Source organism: Neopelma chrysocephalum, unplaced genomic scaffold (genome assembly GCF_003984885.1).
Source record: "Neopelma chrysocephalum unplaced genomic scaffold, ASM398488v2 Primary Assembly neopelma1_96770, whole genome shotgun sequence".
Classification (NCBI taxonomy): Eukaryota; Metazoa; Chordata; class Aves; order Passeriformes; family Pipridae; genus Neopelma; species Neopelma chrysocephalum.
The window spans coordinates 671638-691869 of NW_020925414.1; the positions used below are offsets into that span (position 1 = coordinate 671638).

The window sequence follows — 20232 nt, forward strand, 5'->3', positions numbered from 1 at the left end:
ACTGTATAACAACACTGTCCCCCTTCTCCTACTGTTCCTATGTGTTCTCAGGATGAGAGCCTAAAGGCAGCATGTGAATTCAGCCACTTCAGTGCAATTCTTTCGTCTATCCTACATGCAATTACAGTTTCAAGGGAGAGGGAAAATAAGACATGCATGTGAATATCTTGAAGAGTTCTCACTTAGGAATAAACTGTGTTTGTCTTTTGAGCATCCTCCACATGGTCCTGAGGATGAAAAAAAGTTGCAAGAAGGTGCCCCATGAAGGAATGAATCACAATTTAAAGACGCTGACGGACCTCTCAGCCAAACTGAATCTCAAATCAAGAAAACAGGTCGAAATACTAGGGTTTTCTAAAAGCTCATTAAGAGTCAGGTATTTTGTGTGGTAACTGTACAGATTTCAGCTCTGGAAACAAGTCCAAACCATGCGTTACTGGTCCCTTTGACTCTCACTAGCATATTTTTCTTTTTTTTCCTTGAGGGAAAGACTAGCAGCCAAAGTATAGCTTTCTTGGCTTTAACATATCTGAAGAATATGTGAGAAGAAACACCTGTTGTATTTTATTTCTGCATGGAGTATGGATAAATCTGGACCATATATGATTTTTGTAGTCCTGGCTAAATAATAAACTAGCTTTCTGTATAAATAGCATGAAATTTGATCGCTTGCTTCTATGTGGAGGGTTTAAGAATAAAATTAAGGTGAATTTGTTAATTCATTAACATGCAACTCTGTTAATACTTAGTGAGGGAATGTAGGTTAAATATTATTGTTACTCTGAACACATAAAAAATCATAAGTAGTAGTACTAAATTAACCAGATACTGGGATATTCTTTTGAATAAAGTTGTATATATTGTGAGCAAAAAGCACAGTACATTTGTGTTTAGAGTAAATTATTCCCATTAGTGTTGATCACTAATTCTTCATTTTCACCCTGCTCAGCAGTTTGACATGCATATTAATGCACTGTCTTAGAACTGAGCCATAGGCAAAAGTAATGTTTTTGACATGTTCACTGTTTTAATGGCTAGCTTTCAGAAGGTTAAGGTGTATTACTGCACACAAACAGATATTGTAAAATTTCCAATAAATTCTGTTGTATATAAGTAGATACTTCCAACAGAGGCATTTTAACTTAGAACCTACCAGATCCTGCCTACCTTTCCTAATATCCTTTCTGCTGCAAATGAGGAAGTTCTGGTGTATGTCTGCTGGGACAGTGGGCAGAACATACCCAATAGATTCAGTCTCCAGACAGGGAACTGCCAAGAGCCTTCATCTTACCACATCAACTGACTCATAATTCTCATGGAAGAGGAGTAGATGGAAGTCATAGTGTGCTCAGATTTAACTTCACTTTAGAAAACTTTACATTACTATCTGAATTAATTTTAAAATCTGATTCTATCTTTCTACATATCCCACATCCTTACAGCAAATTGTGTCTCATGCTGAAAAACAAAGAGGAATAGAAACCTAACAATTGTGGCTGTAGTACAGTAAATTTTTTAAACACTTAGGAAGAAAATGCTAAATTTCAGATTTCCTGTGCAGCTTTAATTCAGCCTGCATATGTCTGTATGTGCTGTTCAATTATATGACTCTATTGTATATTTTCCACTTGACTACTATATTAGTCAGTATTCAATTTTCCTTTTTCTTTACTGTTATTATTGTTGTATGTGGCCTCATGTTTTTTACTCACCACTTGACAAATTCTGTCTGGGGACAAAATTTTTTTTTGCTTTGTCATACATTCTGACACTAACTTATTCACAGATATTATGTTTCTATTATGTTTAATTAGTTCATTTTCACAATAATCCTTTGAGATGAGAGAGTATTATTATTGCTTTCAGAAGAAGGAGTGAGGCAGAGAAGGTTAAAAGTCAAAGTATCTATTGATTTCGAGTACCTAATATAAGACAGAAAGGATTCTGTAATATTTAACATCAAATATCAACCAGCCAGACCGCTTTAAGTATTACCTGGAAGTACAGCTCTGAGTGCCTAACACTCTGTAGACCAGGTCTTGGCATTCCAGTCAGACCTGCTGTAGTGGAACAAAGAATGGGCTAATGGAGCCAGGTATTTCTGCTGGCCTTTCTCCCCATATCTGGATGTAATAACTTCACTGGGTTGTATCCAGTAACACAAGGGATAGTCCAGATGTTTTGTACATGCGGGCAATCAACTCCATGTTTCTACAAAAGGCATAGCTGACATGTCACAGCTTCCTATGCCAGCCAGTTTGAGTCAGCAAGATACCCCTTAATGAACTCACCCACACATATGAGATGTGGACATTAAAGGTAACAAGTTGTTGGAGACAAGTGACTGTAGCAACTGCATTTTGGAAACCCTTAGTGCCTTTTGCATGCTCAAATGGGAATTTCATGAGTGGTCATACACCTGATATGTCATTGGTATGTAGCAAGCATGTTTTGTAACCTCATTAGCTAGCTATCTAAATGCTTACTTCACACTTGGATAGGGATAAAAATAAGCCTAAAATATATGAAATCAATGTGTGACATTTAGATCAGGAAATTAAAATTATTATCAGCATATGCAAAGTAACTTTAAAGACTAAAGAAATTGGACATCTACTGAGAAAAAATACTAACTTTGTGATTCTACATAATCAGAGCTTAGAACTGCAGCAGTAGAATAACTAAAAAACACTTTTCCAGATTGCAGAATAGTTTGGTGTCTTTTTATAGTATCACCAGGACGCATTGTTGACTCTGGGAACAATAATAAGAAGAACAGGAAACTGTATTTGATCTCTCAAAATAGCAGAGGCCTCTTGCACTATGTAAATACCTAAACATGGACACTGATTTTCTATGGTTCTAGGCTAGGCCTAGGATCACAGACTTACCAGTTGTTTATATATTGGCCCCAAATCTCTATTGCTCTGCAGTCTGTGCACGTTAGCCCTCTCACAATTACAGTTCATAGAACTCATTACTATTATTTGCTCACTGACAGCTAACTGCTCTCTATGGCTTTCTATACCCAGGAAGAATGAAATATGATTTGGCAACTGAGGCTCTAATTCTTGTTCCTGAGCAGAAAAAGGGCCTGTCTCCAAACTACACAGATTCAGGTGGGAGAATTAAATAAAAGAAACTACATACAAACTACAACAAAGTAGGGAGGAACTAGAAAGCATTCCTTCCCCAGCTAAAAAAGAAAAGCCACCGCCAAAAAAAGTCTACCATTACACCAGCAGAAAAAAAATGCCATAGGTTGCAAACCACTGGTATGTGATTTAATAGTCTGTCATTGTTCTTAATCCTGTTATTGTTTTCTTTGCTATTTGTTTCCACAGCAAAATTCCAGCACTGATAGAAAATGAATAGCAGTGAGACAATTTGGAGTCTATCTGAAACTGTCTGGTGGCTCTTTGAGTCCTGGATTTTTGCTAGAATAAGATTTAATCTTGCAACCTGTACTTCACTGATATCCTCATAGAATGCTCTAGGAATAGCAATATGAGTAGGGAGTTGGCAAACTGGACAGATAATCACACATTATTCAACATCCAGCTGCCTTTGGCTACTATCACTCAGTACAGTTTGCTGAATGACAGCTTGCTTGTACACTGGTAATCAAATTTCTTTGCATTTAGAATATTTCGTCTTTCATTCTCGGTTTCCACCCTCTTTATCCATCCATCAGTCATTCTCTATATAAAACCGAATATGTTTTGAATTCATAGAAAATGTCAACGATGCCAAGTCCTTTGACTGCATGTTAAAGCCCCCTCTGTGGTTTGTGGTTTTGCTTATGATTAACTCTTCTGAATGATTTTCCTTTGGCTTTGTTCATCCCTAAGAAAAAGAAGCCCGATTTCACTTTATAAACCACAAACTCCATACACATATTTACATCTGTAATTAGCTGTAACTGGCCCCAATGAAAGCTACAATCTACATGGAATGGCTAACACAAGCCCAGTAAACATCTGCATTGCTTTTTAAAACTTCCCTCCAAGAATAGGTAATCACTTTAAAATCCAGTATTACTGATACAACTACAGAACTATCCTATTAACCTGTACAGACCTAATTTACCTCCTTGCTACAGCAAAGATTAATATGGAAAAAGAGCTTCTACTGTGCAAATAAAATGGTTTCTATAATATGGGAGTTAAATCTGCTTTTATAAATATTATTGCTGTCTCATGATCTCACGACAAACATTTTATTTCTTGCACAGCATGCTATGTAAACTTTAACCTTAGCAAAATAAAGTTTAATTAAAGTTCTTCTTACCTTCAGCAGAACAACATAAGAGCAACAGATTTTGCACAGCTGTTCTGATCTGTGTTATAAAAATAGCTGTATTGACAAATATGCATTGGGAGGAAAGTATTGTAGTAATGGAAAGAAAGTGCCAACTTGCCTACTGACCAGGTGTCTGGTCATTTTATATAAATGTTTATATGTACAATGATCTTTGCTTAGAGTGTATGGCAAAGACTGAGTGAGATTCTGCCAGTATTTTATATCATACAATGACTTTTTTAAGAGGAAAAGCAGGTCTCCTGTTTTTTTCCAACATAGGTGACATGGGGTCTTTGAATGTAGGCAAGTGTACAAAGCAGGCCAGAAAACATGTTTTCAGATTTTGCAAATTCTAACATGTATGAACAAAAGCTCAAAAAAGAGAGAGGAGAAAAAAAGTTTTAAATTTCAGGCCTAACACTTCATTAAAGCATTCATGACTCATGTCTGTGGAATGATATACCTATTCATGTCTTATAAATCAAGACTCACAGTAAACTTCATCTGTAATCTTAAAAAAAAAGGGTCTAGCCATGTTCCGTCTTCTGACTTGAACCCATACTATGAAAGAAAATGTAATTTCATAACTAGTAGGGATTTTACCACCTCTGCAGCCTTCCTGGCATCACCAAAGTCAGGAAATTAAGACAATATGAGACTATTGTTCTAATTCCAACACTGAAGGAAATAACATTTCTGATGCAGGAGACAGATTTTGGTTGGCTTTCACTGTGTGGAGAGAGGTGAGAGTATTTTTGCCAATGAATTATTGGCTTTCTTCTAAGACTGGAATTTCATATTATCCACTAAGTCAGCATATGAAGACAATAGCATTGTCACCACCAATCCCCTTTTGTGGGAAGCATGTCCCAAGGTGTAAGAGGAAGGCACCGAAGGCAGGGGACATGCGCAGAGACAGACACTCCTATTGGTTAGAAGTCACGTGGGATCAGGGTATAAAAGGGCGCGCGTTGTTCAAATAAACCTCTTTGTTCACCATCTCACAGGGAGCGTACGGATTTCTTTATTATATAAAGGCAGCGTGCCACGAGGCACGCTACATATGGTGCCCAACGTGGGGCCGAATTTACATTAGATCTGATAGCTTAAAAACCTGTAACAGGTATATATCGGTAGGATCTCCGTTTATCACTTTAGTTTTATAAAGTGGGAGTCCTTTTACCGAAAAAAAACTTAGACGTCTGTAAACGTTGCCTTGGGGGAGACCAAGGAACGAAGTTAGTGAGCTCAAAAAAAGTATAGGAAAGTGCACAGAAAACAAGAAAAAAGAAGAAAAGAAGAAACAGAACGGCGGGCAGTGGAGACCGGAGTCAGGGACCAGCAGGCGGAAGCGGACAGCGAAACAGCGAAGCTGAGTGAGTTACTAGCTCTGCAGCCCCCAGCCCCCACCAAAGGGGGCTCGGACCTGCTGTGCTTTATCTCGCGAGCTGCTGCTGGGAACTCTGCAGCTAAAAGCAGTGGAGACCCAGGCAGAAGCAGCTGAGCTGCCCCGTGCCGCTACCCCAGAGCCCCGGGAACCCCAAGACCACGTGTGCCGCCCCGCCACCCCCCTCTCCCCCACGCACGCCGCTTGCGACTGCCGCCAGCTGCGGGACTGGCGCCTGGTGCCTGGCAAACCGGCAAAAAGCCCCAGTTGCAGCTGCCGGGGAAACGACCACGCACATATGCTGGCCGCCCTGCCCCCCACCGCAGGGACCTATACCGGTCGCGCCAGGTCTACCCGACAAACCAAGCCAGCGCTGCCTCACCACCGCCCGCACCACCCGCCGACCCTGCGCGCATTCGCTGCCGCTTCCACCGGCCCCGTGCCCCACCCAGAAGCCGCGCGGAACCGAGGGAGCCACACCAAACGCCCGCAGGCCCCGGACCCCCCACATCACCTAGCGATCCCGAGAGCCCCGCAACCACCTTCTGCCAACCCACGCATGCCTGTAGCCACTGCGTGAAGCCTCAGCGTAGAGGAAAAACCCCCGAAAGCCGTGCCGAGCCGCCGCGCCGAGCCCCGAGCCGAGAGCGGCCCCGCGCCGCCATCGGGACCACCCCTGCACCCCGTGCCGCACCGAGGGACGCCTCGCCACACGCCAGACCCCCACGGAGATGCCTAGCGGACGCGCTGGAGCCCCGGGACCCAAGCAGACCCCCACGGAGACGTCGGGAGAGAAAAAAAGCGGCGGAGAAGCAGCCGACCCAAAATTGAAACTAACTGCAGCCGAACAAAGAAACATGTGCCACAGCCTCCGGATTAAGGTAACAGAGGAGCCCTGTCTCCATGGAAACCCGCAACACATTGAAACACTTTTAAAACACAGTTGCTAGCCGTTGCAAAGATACACATAAGAAAACAGGGACACATTCTAAGCCACAGCCACCAACAAATGAAACAAGTAACCCACACACCCCTCTCCTCGCTACACTGCTAGCAACAGCACAGCCCATAGGCATGCAGCAGGGGGGGGAAACAGCCGTTTGTAATCTGAACTCACTATCGGACCCGAGAGCCAAGGGAACACGAACAGCTGGGAGGAAACGGGACCTCTGATGCAAAATCCCAGCCCAAGGGACCTTTGCAGAGAACCCCGTTACAGAGATGGGGTTAGTAATCCAGTGTACTTACCCCCCGTCCCTGCAAATGACCAGCCACGTGTAACCCCCTGGGCGCAGCCATCTTGCCCGCCACATGGGCGAGACCCCGATCCTTCTCTTCCGTCCCAAACTCCGCCCCGCTCCACCCATAGGCATGAAGGGGGAGGTAGCTCCGCCCCCTCGCCGCCTCCGACACCCGCCCACATCCCCCCACCGGGAACCGAGGCTGCCTCAGCCGTGGGGGGGGGGGGAATGGGGGGGGAAGGAGGAGGAACTAGCAGTAGTTCCGTCGGGAAGGAGCGAAAAGGCAAATGGGGGAAAATCAGATAACAGGTGGAAACAAAACAGGGATAAGGCGATTCGGCTGAGTAGCCTGAAGGGTAATCAGGCATACTCAAATGAATTTAGCCAAAGCCACACCCCTCAGCCTGAGCTCCTGCATGGAGCTGCCCAGAGGCTGAGGCTTTTGGTAAGAGATGGTGGCATATCCTTAAATAATGCCTGCGGGTATTCGGAGGCATTGAATTCCATCCATTTTTCCACTCCACATGACACAGGACATGTGCACAGCTTATCTGACTTTCGGGAGAATTGTGCCAAACACACAGCAAATACCCCAAATGACATAACAATAAATCCATTAACTGGAGAAGGAAGACACAGCATAGCAGGTGCCCAATTAAATCACCCCTGAGAAATATACAAAGTGATAATCAAACAGGCGCTGAGAGCCATGAAAAGGCTTCTCACCACAGATCAAAACAGCAACCTGCCCAGCACAAGAGTGTTACAAAGTTGTGCTGAGCCAAACCCACACATTTAAATCGGCTGCAGTCAGCTTTAGGCAAGCAAATTGAATACAATGAAGCCAGAGAGATGCTGTATAAGCAGTTGGCTTCTGATAAGGTGAACACAAGCTGTGAAAAAGCTTTGCAAACCTTTCCTGGAGGGGTTGACCACGGCGCTGCTGAGCTGGTTCAACCTTACCAAAGATTTGGCAAAGATTTGACACCAGCCTGTCTCTCTAGCTGCGGCCCTAGGAGCCCAGCTAGGAATACGAGAAAAGGCCAGACTTAGAGCAAGTGGTGTCAGGTGCAGTAGCACTGACCACTTTCAAGGAGATTATACCTGGAGACTCTTTGCAGCAATGCCCCAAAAATACTCTAATGGCAAGGAATGGGCTGAGTTATACCCAGGGTGCCGAGGGCGAGACAGGTGTTTCGCTGCAAGCATCGCACTGCTTGTTGCTGTGCTGCTTGCCGCCCTCTGTGCCACCGGCCTTCATGTGCCAGAGAGGAAGCAGCTCGAAGCGAGCCCCAAAATGGCAACAAACAGCCCAGACAATGCTCCTATATTCTGCACACCCAAGAAAGGTGACAGGTGGAGAATGCTGCCAAAGTCAAAAGCAGTAAGCACAGTCATAAGGTTTGCAGGAGCACCGCAGCATGGACTGCCTTCAACCAATGTGCTCCCAACGAGTTGGCCGCTATTGGTAACTGATTCAAAGATTTGCTTCTCTACCACCTTCCTACACCCTGAGGATGTGCCAAGGCTTGCCTTTCCCATCATGGCCTTGAAAAATGCACGGCCCATGCAAGGCTATTGCTGGGTTGCCTTTCCTCAGGGGATGCAAACAGCCCGACAAGGTATCAAACAACCACGATACATCCCTATACAGGTAACATACCAATGAGCATGGCCACAGGAAATGAACTGCCATTTACTCTTACTGCTTTAATCAAAACTGTCCAAGATGCAGGGTTACAGCTTGCAGCGGAGAAAATCCAGCAACCATTACCCTAGACTTTCCTTGGACAGGAATTTGTGCAGCAAAAAGATTCTCCACAGCTGCTGCAGCTCGAGGTAAAAAACACTTTATATTTACGCGAATTGCAGGAGCATCAGGGGACTGTTAAATGGCTGAGGGCCATTTTACACATAACTCCAGAGGAGCTACACCCTTTGCTTCAGCTGCCAAAGGGAGACTCCAGTCTAATGTCTAACAGGCTACTGATACCAGAAGCCAAAAGGGTGTTAGGCATTCGTACCAAGGCAATAGAGAGAGGGATAGGCAGAAGGAGAAATCCTGAACTGCAAATCTGCCTAGCCTTCATTCCCAGCAGGTATCAACTATTAGCAGCCTTGTTGCTGTGGGATCAGACTGAAAAAGACCCCCTGCAACTTCTAAAGTGGCTAATGTTGCCCCATGTACCATCTAACACTGTGTGGACTGTTAATGAGATGTATGCAAAGCTTATCATTAAAGGTAGAGGAAGACTGCAGGAACTAGAAGGAGAGGACCCTGCCACTGCCATCATCTACATGCCAGCTACGAAGGACAATTTGGATAGGATGCCAGCTGAGGACGCAAGGTTCCAAGCTGCCTTAACAAACTTTCATGGTAAAACTTTCATGCATCTCTCAAAACACAGGTTGTGGGCAGTGACCACTAATCTACCTTTGAAAGCCACGACCAGATGCGAACACGGACCAGTGAAAGGCTTCAGGGCCTTCACACCTGCATCTGGGAACAGCATAAAAGGCTGTAATAACTCAGGTAAAATCCTGCTACAAAACAAGGGAAAGGCAGATGCAGACCACGAACCAAAGCTGTGCAGGTTCTGGAACTGACTGCCGTCCATATTGCCTTGGGAAAGTTTACTAAGTAATCTTCTAATGTTGTAACTGATTTCTGTTATGTTGCAAGTTGATGCCCCATCTTGAAAGTTTGTTTATTTGAGATATTGTAGTGTTTACCTGTTAATTGAAATGCGTTCTATTCGGTTTCTTGTGAATCATATGAGGTTTGGATTTTCATGCAATGCACACAAGGTAACACAATGACAGGTAAGGGCCAACAACTGACAGAGAATTAAGAGACTGACAAAACAACAACGTTTAACATCATATCTAAGGTCTTGAAGCAAGCGAAATTGTCTCATTAATTTTTCCATCAGAACGCAAATTCCTTAAACACACAATTTCAAATAACATTCAATCAGCTCAAGACTTCACCATGTCACGCCCAAACTGTCAAAAAATCACAACAACGCCATCTCAGAAGGCGTTAACCCCACATGGTTAATTGCAAATGAGATTGAGCAAACAGGTATCACACACATCTCTGAATTGGACATATTACAATATGTACATGTAACAGTAGGTATATACCCACATCACGTAATCTCCAATACACCCACTCGGAAATGGCCAAGAGTGTGAGACACTCTGGCTTAGTTGCCCAGCAACTCTTGGTCCATAATATTCACAGTAAAACAGCCACATTTCCTATCAAATAGGAAAATTCTCATGTCACAAGTATTCCACACTCACTCATTAGACAAGTAATTATACAAAGAGCACACAACACATCAAAACAGTGTCAACTAGACAAAAAAAGGGGGGAGAAAATCTGTATAGCTAAAAGAATATCTGTGAAAAGCCATGTATGTATTAATTTTCAAATTGTGACAAGCTGGAAACATGTAAGTATGAAAAGCAACACAAACCCCAGGCTAGTGTGCCTCTCCCAAAACATCGGTCATGGTAAGGGATTTGATATCTGGGCAGTGGACGGAACCACTAAATCTCTGATCTGGGAGAGAGGCCATGCTGGGGAGTCTGAAGGAAAAGAGTTAAAATGAACCCCTTCCAGGTCTGTTACACCCCACAAGGTATAAAATCACATCAGCAAGAACTAGAGTGACGCAGGAGTTGTAAGAAAATTATGTTTATGTCTAAGGTTTACTTTAAGGACGACCAGTGTGGCAAAAAGCAGTTTATAAAAACCCATGAATGTGTGTGTATGATGCGTGATGTGATGGCCATCAAGCGATTGAGACAGTGAATGGACAAGAGTGTTGTATGACTGGACAAATATTAAAACACTAAACACCTCACAAATAACAATACCCCTGCCACAGGGTCATTTAAGAGAATTCAGTTTTGCTAAGCTTAGCCTGTTTCTTAATAAAGTTGTACTCCCCAGTTATTTAAAACCCTCAAGTTAATTGAGGTTATAAGTTTGCACGGTTAGGCCAGGGCCTATAGATTAATAAAGGTATTTCTCCAAGTTGCACTACCCTATAGGAATATAAGAGAGTTTTAAAAGGTTCACTATAGGACTATAGGACTAAGGCAAGCAGTATGCTGGATCATTGCAAGCCTTGGTAGTTTATAATGTACTGTTCTGATTGTTTGCACTGTTGTTTGTGTAATGTTTTCGTGACCTTCTTATACAATTAGGAGGGGGGAGATGTGGGAAGCATGTCCCAAGGTGTAAGAGGAAGGCACCGAAGGCAGGGGACATGCGCAGAGACAGACACTCCTATTGGTTAGAAGTCACGTGGGATCAGGGTATAAAAGGGTGCGCGTTGTTCAAATAAACCTCTTTGTTCACCATCTCACAGGGAGTGTACGGATTTCTTTATTATATAAAGGCAGCGTGCCACGAGGCACGCTACACCCTTTGAGTCGCTCTACACTTGAGTTTTTGGGCAAGCCTTTCACTCTCATTACTTACACAGTCTCCAGCTGCTCCTCATCCATTGAAGACACTTGGCACAGTAGTTATTTCCAAGGGTACACTGGTATTGAACAGCATATTTTTGTCATTCCAGAAAGGAATTTTTCACTAACCATAGCAAACCTTTCACATCAAAATGTCAACACTCAGCCTCAAAGAGTTTTGAGTTATCAGGGATTCTTTCCTTGGCCCTAGGGAACTTACCCACCTTGGTGATGCATGGTGGTGAGTGACTTTTGTGTTATTTGAGAAGTTTTCATGGATTCTTGACGTTAAAGAAAAATCTCACTGATTCCAGTTGCACCTACAAGACACAAAAGATGCAGGGTGTCTTAAATCAGTGGTTTCATTCAGTATCCTGTGCCAAAGTCATAGACTTTAGCTAGAGCCACAAGCCACCTTCATATCTAGGCCCATTCAGCTGATATCTTGGATAATATCTGATATTGCTAACAAATACTCAGAAAATATTGTTCACAGCTCTAAAATTTCCTAAATGCATGAAAATAAGTATTCTATAGTGTTGTTTTGACTCAAACACTTATGTCATAATACAATATTTTCACAGTAGCTGAGCAAACAAGTGTTTTCAGTTATACCTTTAGTCCTTTTCAACATATGGACGCAGTGAAATTTTTAAATCTCAGAATTCATTTAGTAAGTTCAATTATTTTTGGCAAACATATCCAGAGCACATGTCTTTAATTCATTCTAACTATTTAACTTCAGTCTTCATTTTGTTCTTAGGGAAAAAAAATCTAAACAAAAGGAGATAATGGGTGATTTGTGCTAATTACAGGTTAGCATGTTTTACATGTAATGTGGGTCCTAGATTATCAAGCCTTTACTCCAAGAAGCCTTAGTACATAATTTTAAACAGCAAAAATATTGCTACTTCCAGAACTTCATAGGCAAGTACTTGTGTTATTTTTATTAAAGTGGTCAACCTCAAAACACGCAAGCCTGAAGCTGTAAATCCATGGAATAGGAGTTTCACTTGCTAAATATGCATGTGAGCACTAGCTATGAAGTTTTAATAGATCTAAAATAAATACACCAGTCTTACTGTACTCCACTGCCTTGAGTTATTCCTATCAAGTCTAAAGTAAAGACTTCAGGGAGGCAGAAGAGGAAGAAACCTGAAAACTGGCATTCTTCTTGGAACACTAGTTAACTGGTGAAAATCAAGACCGTTTCTACAGCAAGAGTGCATTAGATTCTGACTTGCAATGGCAAAACAGAGCTTTCAAGTCCTTAGGCACATTATCCTCCTTTAATTGTTCATTTTCTCTCAACTGTTCTCTCTGCAAGAATTAAACAGATTATTATCACTCTAAAGAGTTTGCTTTCCATAGAAGTTCTTCAAGCATTTGTGAGGCACAGATGCATTTGCCTATAGCAGACATAGAATGTTTAAAAACCAGCCATGTGAAAAACAAAGCAAATACGGGTAAAGTGTTCCATGACATCACTTTAAAATAACTATTATAGTGACTTGAAATTTTAAAATCATTGTTACACAAATTGCATTTTTATTCCTTCACTGTTCTGTAAAGACGTTGCTCGAACAGCAGCTGCTGTGGTCCTATCATCCTCCATCCTCATCCTTCATCTGCTCTTCTATCATCTGAACATGTCAAAAACATCTTCTAATAGTAGTTGTAATGTGTAAAAATTATAGTCCATTCCATTATTACTTATATTTCTTACATTGCTTCCTAAAAAATGAGCAAGCAATCCTTAGTGCAAAAGCTGGGATTAGTTTTCCACTTCTTAAAGTCCCTAAAATTAGGAGACTGAGTTAACAGTTACAAGAGCATCAGTGCCCAGGAGAGATTTTCCAGGAGGTTGGGCAGATCCAGCCTTTTCCAGGTTTTGAAGGACATGACCCACAGACTGAAGCCTCCCTTCAGTAAAGCTAGCTATGTAACAACACAGTCTTTACTCTTTGCAAGAATTTTTACAACATAGCACAAAGTCTTGCTGCAGAAAGAGTTATGTTGTGATTCACTGACCAATACAAACAACATAAACAGCATGTTGGATTGGAATGAGACATTACTAAAAAAAAAAAATCCCTCAATATTTCTTAAAAACAGAACACTCAGTATTTGCTGATTAGACACTTGCAGGACTTGCGGTTACACTGTTGATTCCTTCAGAGTTTACATATCTCTAGATCTAACAATTCAGCTAAAAGGATAGCTCATAGTTCTAAGGAGCAATGGACTCAAAGTGATGGAAGTAGGAGACAGTAACTTTCTCACTCTAAATGAATATATTAAATACTGCATGGAACTCTTTACCATTGAGTTTCTCTATGTGTCACCCCGTTCCATACATTTTATTTTACTATCTAGCTTTTTGGTATCACAACAGAGCTTATATTCCCATATTGGGTGTAACAGACAGCACGGGTAAAACTCACTAAGTCCTACCCTTCCTTACATTTCATATGTATTGCAAAGTCTGAAGAGGCAATATCTCTTTTGAATGACACAGGAAGTAGATCCTTGATTGCTTTGGTAAAAGTAACTGCAGTGCTCCACCTAAATTCATTTAGATAATTATATGACTGATTTGAAATTAGCCCATTAGCTTCTGCTGTAAGAGTTCTTGTCCACCTCATCCTGCCAGCCTTTTCACATTTTTCCCTTTTCAGCAGTTACTGCATTTCAGTGGTAGCAAAAAAACAAATTTCTCTTTGGGGAATCAAGCACACTGAGGATTGTGACAGGGCAATTTATTATTTTAAAGTTGTGCCAAGCAGGGTGAACCTGATTTTCTTTAAAACATGCATCAAAAATACATTATTCTCATTATTTTATTCATGTTACATTTTTACAATTTGCAATACAGCTTTACCAGGATGCCTGCTGTTTATATTTCACAACATCACAGAATCAAAAAAAGGCTTGGATTGGAAGGGAAGATAAAAATCTGAAAGATCATCTAGTTCTAAGTCCCTTGCCATGAGCAGAGATGCCACCCAGCAGATCAGGTTGCTCAAAGCCACATCCAACCCGGCTTTGAACACTTTCAGGGATGAGGCATCCACAGCTTCTCCAGTCAACCTGTTTCAATGCTTCATCACCTGCACAGTAAAGAATTTCTTCCTAATACCTAATCTAAACCTACTCTCATTTGGTTTGAGGCCATTCCCCCTTGTCCTATCACTACACGCCCTTGTCAAAAATTCCTCACCAGCTCTCTTGCAAAGCCCCTTTTACGTACTGGAAGGTGCTGGAGCCTGCTCTCATCCAGGCTGAACAACCCCAGCTCCCCAGCTCTCTCAGCCTATCCCCATAGGAGAGGTTCTCCAGCCCTGTGACCATCTTGATGTCTCTCCATTGGACTTGCTCTAACAGATCTATGCCCATCTTATGTTGGGGACCCCTGAGCTTGATGCAGCACTCCAGGTATCTCACCATAGTAGAGAGGGAGAATCACCTCCCTCGATCCGCTCGCCACGCTGCTTTTGATGCAATTCAGAATTCATGGATCAAATATTTATCCCACCACCACCCCCTTCCAAAATACTGAAACTTATACTAGCGTGAAAATAGCGCGCTATAAGTTAAATCTCGCGTTTCCTCCCGCAGAAGCGCGTTCCCAGGGCAATGTTCCACAGGCAGGTAGCGGCGCTCGTGCCGGCGGGTCTTCCTGCGCAGCTGTTCCCCGTCCTCTCCAGGAGATGCCGCTGCGCCCCGCTGATCCCGGCTCTGCACTCTCGCGGCCGGCTGCATCCCGCGGATCCCGGTCCTGATCTCCAAAACCCGCAGGAGATTGGGAGACAATGAACACTTGTAGTCAGCGAGAGAGAGCAGGGCCTGGCGAGTGCACGGCCGCCGTGACGAGTTGCACGGGTGCTCTGCTGTACTTTGTCATGCCAGCCGGTGGATTCCTGCTCGCTGGGCAGTACGGAGAGAGGCCTTTGTGTACACAGTAAAACCGGGAAACAAAACCTGGGGCATCGACCTGGGAGATTTAGAACATCGATCCTGCTCCTACAGATGAGCTCTGAAGGTTTAAAATTACCACAGTAATCAATTGCTATTAAAATGCATTGCCGAACCAAATCCTGATATAGATACTTGAAGAGTACAGCAGCATGAGCCTCAGAAGTGCCTCGGTATTGCAGCACTGCAACCATGTTTAAATCTGAAAGCCCAAAAACATATTCTAAATCGATGTTTGCATTTCAAGGGTGTTTGCTTTTTCCACTTGTCATATTCCCCATGTTAGTAACAAAAAGATAAGAAGCACGATGCTAACTCCTGAGCCCACTGGTGGTAAACTGAGAGAAGAAGAGACTGGAACAGAGGAGAGGGCAGGATGGGAAGGCTTCATTTCCAAAATCTTTCTGATTCCTTATCATACAGAGTGGAAAGGGATCCTATGAACTTCTGCAGCGTTTTGCATATGACATGAATTTAAAGGGTATTCAAAGCATCTTTCATGCTGATTATAGCAGACAGACAGTTCCAAGTATGCTTAACACAGACATTTGAAAGACTAACGCAGCTGCTTCTGGGAATAGATACAGCTGTACCACAGTGACTTGCACTGAGACGGTGAATTGTGTTTTAAGTTAAAGTATGGGCAAGTTTACCTTTTTCCAGAGATGATGTGAATAATTAAAATGAAATTTAAAAAAAAAAAGCAATATTCCTTCACAGCGCATTTATTAATGAAGTGCAAAACTGAAGCGAAATAAGTCAGGCTATCATCACGGAATTCAGTAGGAACAGCAATAGTTTTCAGCAATATGTTTAAGCATAATATCACAACCAGCCAGGCATACTGCACTTCAGGGTTAAAGTTTTCCTCATCAAGTAAATAATTTGCTAGCAAAACAGAAAACAGCTGCCAAACAGATAACAGGCAATGCTCCAGGTTGGTTTTATTATAATTTCAGTCAGTCAAACATCCAGAATAGCATTTTTAAATTATTTCTGGAGGGCAGTTTAACAGGAGAAGAAGCCAATAAAGTAGTATAACTCTCATTTCTCACAATACTCAATTAAATGCAATAATGTAAGTTATCTTTAACTTTTGAAAATTTCCTTACTTTGCAATGTAGCTTTTATGGGTTTAAAATAAGATAGCAAACACAGAGCTTCAATTATAGATATGTCTGGTAATCCTGCTCTGCTATGAAGTCAATAAAGAATTTCTGATAAGTATCGAAATCTAATAATTTAATAATTATCTTTCTTCATTATTCCATTAGGTACCAAAAATCCCATTTGAACTGACTTGCCATTTTCATGGTAATGGAACATGTAAGGACAAGAAATAGAACTCTAAACAAGAATAGCCAAACAAGAAGGAATAAAAGTATCTTGTTTGATTATTTCTAGCATTAGGGCAACTATTGTTGCACTAATAAATGAAATCAACAATTTTCACCATCAGTTGCCACAACACATTCTGCTTTACATTACCAAGCCCAGCTAGAGGGATTTTCTAGCAAACACACTAAAATTTAGAAATGCTTTTTCCTTTGCACTGCACTTTTCTCTTAGCTATTTATCCTTGCAGGCATTATTTGCCCTGCGATCAGAGAGTAGCAAGAAGATTACAAGCAAGAGGTTGTGGAGGCTTCTTCTCTGGAGATACTCAAAACCCACCTGGATGTCATCCTGTGCCACCGGTTCTAGGTGAATCTGATTTAGCAGGAGGGGCTGGTCTAGATGATCTCCAGATGTTACTTCCATTCCCAACCATTTTGTGATTCCATAATTACACCACAGAGAGCCTTAGAGGTCACTAGTCCTGCTCTGCAGACACATGCAGTAGATGGGATCATGGGTGCAAGCTGCTAAGCACCAGAAGATGAAGATTATTGGGACAATGTGATAGCATTCGGGATTTGAAATTGTCTTTACCATTCTACTGGGGAAAAATAAATAACTCTACCCTCCTCTGGAAGCTGTTAAACATGAGGTTTCACTGCAAGTCTCCCTGCAGTCTTGTGTCTGACTCCCTGACACGCTGGAACAGGCTCTGCTGTGTTTGTAGGTCACAAAGATTGCAGACTCAGCGCTTCAGGCTCACTCTTTTTGGGCAGGGGTGGTTATGGTTATGGTTCCCTCCTTCCACCAATAACATGGTTAACCACATCCAAATTTCACCTATGCACAAATTCTGCAACAATGTCGAATGCACTTGATAATTTTACAGTTTCTCTAACCTGAAATCTTATCCATTCCTGCTGTCAAGCTAATTAAATCTCTTCCCTCAGTAACTCTGTATTTCAATTAGAAGAAATACAGTTTGTATTTATTGACGTGTTCCTTCGAAAAACAGAATTATTAAACTTCCATTTAAATTAAAAAATCTTTCATATTATTTTTGTACTCATTATTTATAACCATAAACAGCATAATATTGCAATAATCCGAGGTGCATTAAAATTTTGCTTTTACCAGTCATGCATGAAAGCTGTGCATGTGTTGAAGCCACTCAAGGCCTCAGCACTATAAATAGTGCTCTATTGTTAGTGGATAAAAGATGAAACAAGTCTCCCAGCACTGGAGCACAGGACACTATTAATATGTTAAGCTCTGCCTGTTCTAAAAGTGAAAGGCGACACCCACTGATAGACTAGTCTGTGGGTGAGACATACGGCTGGGAAGGGCTCACTCTGACTCTGTAGCTTCCCAAGGCAGCAGGAGTAGCAGCTGATCTTTCTGCCTCAGCCATGGCAGAACCTGTTATAAGACACTGGGTGGAAACTCCTGTACGCTACCAGGACCAGTTTGCTGCCCAAGAGCTGGAAACACACAAACTGAACCACCTTTTATATGCTTTGCCGGGCCCTGCTACAGCAGCACTGAGCAACCAAAGATGCACCACAGAAAGCACAAGTGGGGCAGGAGAGAGTGGCCAGGAGGAGGAAAACACACGCTTCCAGGTCTTGCTGGATGTTGTGCAGTTCCGTCCCGAAGATATCATTATCCAGACTTTCGAAGGCTGGCTCCTGATTAAAGCTCAACACGGACCCAGGATGGATGAACACGGTTTCATATCCAGAAGCTTTACCAGACAGTACAAATTACCTGACAGGGTGGAGAACAAAGACTTGTCTGCACTTTTCTGCCATGATGGCATTTTGGTTGTTGAAATGAAGAACTCTGTGGGAAAGAATTAGAACCTTGTCTGTAGTTATTGGTGAGATAAAATCATTCTTAATTAATATAACAAAGTAATATCATTCATGCAACACTGTAGAGTGTGGTAAGCATGTGGCTGTATTTATATTACAGTAAAGGAAAGCCTTTGCATATGTTTTTCGGTATGCTGAGTTTATTGTTTAATGTGAATGTTAGACTGCTTGCCTCCAGCTACCTATATGTTGGAAAGCCAGGCTGTTTGAAGAGTAGCAAACTTAGGCTAGTCGCAGCAGGAGAAAAAAAAATCTAATTTATAATACATTAAAAATAAAGTATATTTTTGAATTAAGTAGGAGGAGGTGTATTTCTAAAGAAATAAGCATTTGTCATACATAGTCATAAAGATTAAAGAAGCAATAGACAAGTTGTAAGTTAGTTTTGAGTTGTGGGCAACAGACAAGTTATGGAAATTTAATTTATCTACCAAAAAATGAGATTTCTAATTTTTGAAATCAAATTCTTCTCTTTGGAAAAGGATAAGAACTGAAAAATACTATCAAGAAAAAATCTCTATTTCCACAGTTCAAGCTTGTTTACCAAAATAAGTCTTGAGAGACTATTTTTTGGAAGTGTATTGCATATTGGAAACTATAAGAAAAAAGAATAATCACTGACTATATTTGCTTGAAAACACAGTAAGTATAAATTATACTTTCTGTCAAAGACAAATTAATTTAAAAGAAAACATTTAAAGACATTTTAGAAAATTTGTTTTGTTTAACATTTTCCACTATTTTATCAACTGAAGAAAAAAATTTTTGCTCAAAAGGATCAAATTCTTCATTGTGAAACTTGGTAATAAAAAGACATTGCTCTTACACAAATGCCTTTATTCTTATGCATTTTAGGCAGTCTTGTTGTTCAGTCAGATGAGTATTTTATTCTTCATGTTGCTTGACAATTTAGGCTGAAATTCCACAACTCTCTCTTCAAGAGCAAATTTTTCTGCCTATGGATAGTCCCACTCTCTCTGCAGGAACATGGGCTCTACATGAATCTAATCGTAAGTGAAGGGGTTCCTTTTACAGACACAGGTTTAGTTTCTGTTCCAGTGTCTCACATTTCATGAGAGTGGCAGAGATGAAAAAATATCCACCCACTATATCTAGTATCTGGTCTTCTCAACATTAAAAAGAAATAATGCTGTGAGTTTGTAAATACTCACACATTTGAGGGGAACTGCAACTGCAAGTTGAACTGCCTCCTTTTATGTCTACTGGAGATAGGTATGACTGCTGTGCTATGAATAGTAAAGGAATGTGGAATGGAAAGTGCCAAGTTAAATACAGACTCTATCATATCCATCTGCTGTTTGGACAAATCAAAAACATATTCAAATGAAACTGACTACAAATACAATTTTAATAATACAAGAAAAATCTGATTAACAAAGCCCAGGCTCTTGCTAGCTGGAGCCAAAGAGTTCCTTAGTTTAAACGAAAGTTCTAAGCTTGTAAGTTTGCACATGTCCATTTATTAGAGTTACTACATCATGGCGGTGCCTCGGGCCACCCTCGCCACACCGGGCAGGGGCTCCTGGCGGTCGCCTCGGAGGAGGAGAGAGGAGGTAATTCAGAGTGCACAGAGGTTTGCCAGTCCAATTTGGGGGGGGGGGGGGGGGGG

General features: G+C 41.7%; 2 protein-coding genes across 2 annotated transcripts in view; one reads left to right on the top strand and one right to left on the bottom strand.

Moving 5' to 3' along the window:
- ARL15 (ADP ribosylation factor like GTPase 15) overlaps positions 1 to 20232 on the bottom strand; it is a 274201-nt gene that overhangs the window by 237899 nt on the left and 16070 nt on the right. Inside the window, exon 2 of the mRNA XM_027709329.1 lies at positions 11640 to 11735. The gene's annotated coding sequence lies outside the window, so the exon portion shown is untranslated. The remainder of the gene's footprint in view (positions 1 to 11639; positions 11736 to 20232) is intronic.
- Positions 17990 to 19349, top strand: HSPB3 (heat shock protein family B (small) member 3). The gene has a single exon (XM_027709334.1). The coding sequence runs from the start codon at positions 18138 to 18140 to the stop codon at positions 18585 to 18587; it is 450 nt and encodes a 149-aa protein (XP_027565135.1). The 5' UTR covers positions 17990 to 18137; the 3' UTR covers positions 18588 to 19349.

Bases quoted from the DNA above. Each gene is read 5' to 3' on its own strand.
- HSPB3 (XM_027709334.1), top strand. From the start codon at position 18,138: ATGGCAGAACCTGTTATAAGACACTGGGTGGAAACTCCTGTACGCTAC.